Source organism: Micropterus dolomieu, unplaced genomic scaffold, assembly GCF_021292245.1.
Source record: "Micropterus dolomieu isolate WLL.071019.BEF.003 ecotype Adirondacks unplaced genomic scaffold, ASM2129224v1 scaffold_80, whole genome shotgun sequence".
In the NCBI taxonomy this organism is placed as follows: Eukaryota; Metazoa; Chordata; class Actinopteri; order Centrarchiformes; family Centrarchidae; genus Micropterus; species Micropterus dolomieu.
In genome coordinates this window covers 29,363-35,305 of record NW_025744080.1, presented here as the reverse complement: position 1 = coordinate 35,305, position 5,943 = coordinate 29,363, and the positions used below count along the sequence as shown (strand labels likewise).

Genomic DNA, 5,943 nt, shown 5'->3' with positions numbered 1-5,943 from the left:
GGCCTTGCTGGGAAAAGAGCTTAATCTTGAAAATGGTGCACATGCTGATAGCTTGGAACAGAATGGAAAGACAAATGGCTTTACAAATGGTTCCCACAAAGATGAGGACAGTGAAGCTGTAACCATGGATGTACAGGAGGAAGAGGAGGCTGTGAAGTCACCAACTGCTCCCAAAGGGAAGGGAGGACGCAGGAGCAAGGCCAATTCTGACACCAAAAGCAAGTTTGAGACTACTTTTGTATCCTCTAACCGCTGCATTCCATGATGGACATGACCCACAGATGAAGTGGTTCAAAGCAATGGTATAGGAAAAACAAACCTGTTTCTTTTCCTCCTTTTGTAGAGTCTCCAGCCAGTACCAGGGTTACAAGAAACGCTGGGAAACAGCCAACCATTTTGTCAATGTTCTCTAAAGTGTGCGTATGAATTTGTGCCTTACACTTAGATATTTACACTTTCAGTAATTTTTTTTAATTATTTTTTTTCCATGTACGTGTGTCTCCCTTTGTTTTAAAATTAAACCTATCTTGCAGTCAAAAGCGCAAGTCTGAAGATTTGACTGGAGAAGCTACTAATGGACAAAATGAACTGAAGAAAGAGGAAGATGACGTGGAGGAGGTGAATAATTTAATAATTTATAATAATAATTTATCTACCAGTTATGTTTTAAACAAGAATTGGTGCAATTCTCAATGTGTGGTATGTAACATTTCCCGTACTTTAAAACTCTGTAGTCTCGGGAGGAGAAGCGCCTTAAAGTGGACTCAGAAGAAAAGTAAGTTGGTTTTTTATTATATTGACCATGAATGATGGTGATGCAGCTCACACAAGTGAACATACGAATACTTTTCTTTATGCAGTGCTGTTCAAGAAGAATCGAAGAGTGAGACAATTAAGCCAGTTTCTGTTGCAAAGGTAATGAATTGGGTCATTCTGCTCAGTGTTGTAGCTGTTGAGATTAAGCATTAATGTTTAGTACTGACACACCCTGTATACTTTCTTCTTTGTTTCAGACACCACCACCAAAATGTTCAGACTGCAGACAGTACTTGGATGACTCAGATCTCAAGTTCTTTCAAGGGGATCCTGATAATGCTGTGAGAACTTGCCAATCTTGTCTTAAAAGAAGTGACTTTTTTTTTTTTTTTTTAAAACCTCAATACATTGAATGGATTACACTTTGCATGTACCATTTTCTCCATAATTACTATGTGCAGTATGTCACATGAAACCCTTTGTGAATTCTTTCTTTATTGTATTCTGTAATATCATGTGCTTTTAATATTCTCATCACATTACTAGAATGTGAAACCTGATACTATTGTACTTTTTTTTTTTTTTTTTTTTTCCTCAATCTTCAGCTGGATGAACCAGAAATGTTAACAGATGAGCGCCTTTCCTTGTTTGACTCAAATGAGGATGGATTTGAGAGCTATGAGGATCTGCCACAGCACAAGATTACAAACTTCAGGTGAGTGACTCTCCATCAGCCTCAGTGTGTTTTAGGTGACTCTTGGTTTGTTTGCCTGGTTTAGAGGAACAACGTGGCCTTACATCGTATAGTCTTACAAACCTTTTTTTTTTTTTTTTTTGTATTGCAGCACCTGATGTTTCATGTATTATGTCTTGCAGTGTGTATGACAAGCGTGGCCACCTTTGTCCATTTGACTCTGGACTTATTGAGAAGAACGTAGAGCTCTACTTTAGCTGTGTTGTCAAACCCATCTATGATGACAACCCTTGCTTGGATGGTGTGTAAACCCCAAAATGGAAACTTGACGTTGCATGTACATATTTAGTGTTTTCATTTTCCCAGATGCTTAGCTGTGTTTGTGTGGTGGCTTATTTCTTTCATTTTCAGGTGGTGTTCCTGCCAAAAAGCTGGGACCCATCAATGCCTGGTGGATCACTGGTTTTGATGGTGGTGAAAAAGCTTTAATTGGTTTCACTACAGGTATTCAAATTTTCTACTTAAAATTTTAATACATTTTTAACCTGTATGATATACTAATGGTGGTCTACATTATCCAGCTTTTGCTGATTACATCCTGATGCAATCAAGTGAGGAGTACGGACCCATCTTTGCACTGATGCAGGAGAAGATCTATATGAGCAAGATTGTGGTGGAGTTCCTCCAGAAGAATCGTGACGCTACTTATGAGGACCTTCTCAACAAGATTGAGGTGAGGCTGGGTGAATGCCACAAATGGTCCCTTGTTAGCTGAACAGTTTCCTGCTAAGTTATCTAGTTGTGCATTAAAGTATCACAATGCCATTTTTGAACATGGCAGGGCTCTACGCTAAGCATTTTCTCAAGGAGCACATGTGTTTCTAAATGACACACAGTGGGGGAAAAAAATGTTAAGGTATCACAAAGTAAATGTAACAATTATGTGAAAACCAGTGGAGGACTATGGAAGTGAAGACCCTGGTATTTGGACGCTCGTCAAGGGCCTTTAAAATATTGTCAAAGCTTTTTAAAATCTTGAAACTGACTTATATTTTTTGAAAATCTGACTCATTGAAAAGAGCTTTTAAAACACTGATCACTCATCACAAGGATGAGAACATTACATCACAAAGCTACTGTGATTGACTCATTGTAGCTTCTGGCATTAGGCCTTGTAGTTTTTTGAACCAGGGACATATACATGATACCAGCACCACCCATACAAACCACACCACGCTTGATGGAAACAAGGTTACTAAACAACTATAACAATGACTTTAGTAAAACAAAACAAGGGGAACATGTAGTTCTGAGCAGGAGGCAGGTAGAAGGTGCATACACTGGCAAAATCTACATCTGTCCTCTGTAGAGGCTCTACTCGTAAATATTTCTGGTTTGCACGTATCCATTTTTAAGGGCATATGCGACCGAATTTGTCACAATGTAGAGCCCTGCGTGGTTAAATTTCTCTAGGGGCTCATGAGTGTCTACTGCTACAGAAGGATTTTATATCACATTAATGTCATGTCTCAGAAATGAGAGATTTTACACGCACGTTAATTAATCAGTTGATTCTCCTGCCCCTAGACAACCGTGCCTCCTGCAGGGCTAAACTTCAACTGCTTCACTGAAGACACACTGCTGCGCCATGCCCAGTTTGTGGTGGAGCAGGTGGAAAGCTACGATGAGGCCGGCGACTCTGATGAGCAGCCCATCATTGTCACTCCCTGCATGAGAGACCTGATCAAGCTTGCAGGAGTCACTCTAGGAAAGAGGTACGGCTGAAAGATTGTGATTTGGTTCTTTCTTACTGTGAGGAAGTAATCAAAGATCCCTTAAGCACTAGATTTGATCCCTGAGCCTTTAAGGGTATGTAGGTTTACCCAATATAAATTTAATGAATTAACAAAGGGTAACTTCTGTATTTGTAAACCTGGGTCCTTTTTAGCGCACACTTTCGGCTCTAAATTACTTCTAGGTACAAAGTTTGGGAATCTGTGCAGTAACCGGCTGCAGTGTATACCTTTGGGAATTGGGCTGCAGTTATCTACTGCATGGATTCTAAAACATTTTGCACCTACTAGCTGAAAATTGCCCTTTTAGAATGGCAGAACGTTGATTTTGACGTTGGGTCAGTATATATTCAGGGCACGCAGTCTGGAAAAATTGCTCTAAAAACTTAATTTTATTGTACCATTTGACACATTTAAGCTTCCCATAGGTACTGTAGGTCAAAGTGAGTGGTATTCTACCTTGAATGAAAACTCCCCACATTTGGCTTCACCCAGTTTTATTAGCAGCAGCTACTTTGCAACACGTCATGATTTTGATGTTATCCGTCTATTTTTTTGCTTATGTTCCTGTATTTCTGCTCCTCACTCCTTGTTCTCCCTAATGTCTAACATTCCTTTGACATTTCCAAACGCAGCATGCTGCTGTACTGGTAGGTAGGCCTTGTTGTAAATGCATCCTTAACTTGTATGGTGGCGTGTTAGTGTGACGCATTTAGAAGCTATATGGACAAAAAGCATTATATCAGAGTTCACGTTGGAATTTTATTTTATATGAATTCTGGCCATATAACGTGTGTGTGTGTGTGGGGACTGGTGTCTAAGAGTTATCTTGACTTATTAATTATATAAAAATGTCTGGTAGGATGTTTAAACACCTTTTTGTTAAGTTCTTTTTGAAATGGAAAGTTGTGAAGTGAGAACTTCACTCACCCCAGTGTAAGTAACTTGATTTAGATCAATATGCGGAATCTGTTCAAAATTATTTTATTGTACTTATTTTGACATTGCACATTCAGGCATGTCTCCTGAGGGGTTTCTCACTGCACACTGACTGTTGTTGCACTCTTGCAAGTTTGAGTGTGAGAGAGATCACTGTTAACCACCATCTCATTATCTAGTTAAAACTCTAACTGCTGTAGTTTAGCCCTATTTGATGATGATCGCTTTGACTTGTTGACCCTTAACCCTGGGCTTAATGTGTTGACCAGGATTACTTGCTGTAATACAACACATAAAACAAGGCTACACCTGGGCTTTCTGTAGGCGAGTCCTCTCCTCCATGGTGTCATTTAGTGAGCTAAACTCTACCTAGACCAGAGGTCAAACTTAGTTTTAGCCCATGTTAAAGAATCTCCTTAAAATAAGTCTTACAGCAAAGCTCATAACTTACAGGACAGAGGGGAAAAACACTTGCCAAATGAGATGAAAGCACATTCTCTAAACCTTTTTATTGTAACTGTGCAGGCCCGAGTGTTTTGGGGAAGAACTTAATTGGCTGGTTGCATCTAACGGGAACTCTGCTTTGTACATCTTTACTGTGTCTGTTTTGGTTTTGCTTGTTATGTTGCATGGCCTGATGCTGTGGTGTGTTGACAGCCAGGGGCTTCATATTGCCATCGCTCCACATATCAGGTATTTGTGCCAAGCCAAATGGACCCACTTCTCTAAACACAAACTTTGTTCTGTTGACAGGAGAGCTGCCAGAAGACAGGCCATTCGTCACCCAACAAAGATAGAAAAGGACAGTAAGGGCCCAACTAAAGCGACCACCACCAAGCTGGTGTACCAGATCTTTGATGCCTTCTTTTCTGACCAGATAGAGCAGAGTGACAAAGAGAGTGGTGCGGTCAAAAGACAGCGGTGTGGCGTCTGTGAGGTGAGTGGTTGTGAAAGTGATGCAAGTGTCTGATGTGCATTTGATTTGCGTCTGTAATATTTAACCTTTAAAAACGTTTAACTTTTTTCCTGTCTGTTTTCAGGTTTGCCAATCTCCTGATTGTGGCAAATGTGCAGCTTGCAAGGACATGATCAAATTTGGTGGAAGTGGCAAAAGCAAGCAGGCTTGTAAGCAGAGAAGGTGAGCAAGTTGCTGAGCAAATCAGTCTATCTTTAATCTGTAAATCTTCTGAATGTATGTTGGCAAAAGTTTTGTCTTCTGCTACTAGTAACAACCGTAATGTAAAAGGGACGAAATGTTTAATATCACAGAAACTGAAAGGACATACTTTGATACTACTTGTGATTGACATGGTGTTTTTGCACTGTTTAGTGTACTGCTGCTGTGACATGCGAGTATCTAGCTAAACTTTAAAGAATTATGCTTTCATGTAGTGTGACAAGGACATGGTACATTTTTGTCTGTAGACCTTAAGTTAATTTGTCATGTCAACATTTTTAGATGCCCCAACCTCGCAGTAAAGGAGGCTGAAGATGATGAGATTGTTGAAGAGGAAGATGTTCCATTGGGGAAGGCCAAAAAGGTGGCCCCTGCTAAGAGGAAGAAGCAGACTCAGTGCAAAGTGACATGGATTGGAGAGCCTGTTCAGGTATTAATTTCCTCCTCGTCCCTGGTTGTTGCAGCTGTTCTGTTATGTACGGGATTGTGTGTGGGGGGGGGGGGGGGGGTTAAAAAGCATAAGCAAGCATTTTGTCTTCAACTCTCTTCAGACTGTGGACAATAAGCAGTACTACAGGAAGGTC

General features: G+C 40.3%; 1 protein-coding gene across 1 annotated transcript in view; it reads left to right on the top strand.

The window, feature by feature from the left end:
• dnmt1 (DNA (cytosine-5-)-methyltransferase 1) overlaps positions 1-5,943 on the top strand; it is a gene marked incomplete at its 5' end in the record, with an annotated part of 11,900 nt that continues 5,957 nt past the window's right edge. The window contains 14 exon segments of the mRNA XM_046043172.1: positions 1-218; positions 344-416; positions 534-618; positions 735-775; positions 861-915; positions 1,014-1,097; positions 1,362-1,471; positions 1,633-1,751; positions 1,862-1,954; positions 2,032-2,183; positions 3,038-3,225; positions 4,936-5,119; positions 5,223-5,320; positions 5,642-5,789. Coding sequence (XP_045899128.1) covers positions 1-218; positions 344-416; positions 534-618; positions 735-775; positions 861-915; positions 1,014-1,097; positions 1,362-1,471; positions 1,633-1,751; positions 1,862-1,954; positions 2,032-2,183; positions 3,038-3,225; positions 4,936-5,119; positions 5,223-5,320; positions 5,642-5,789 — 1,648 coding nt within the window.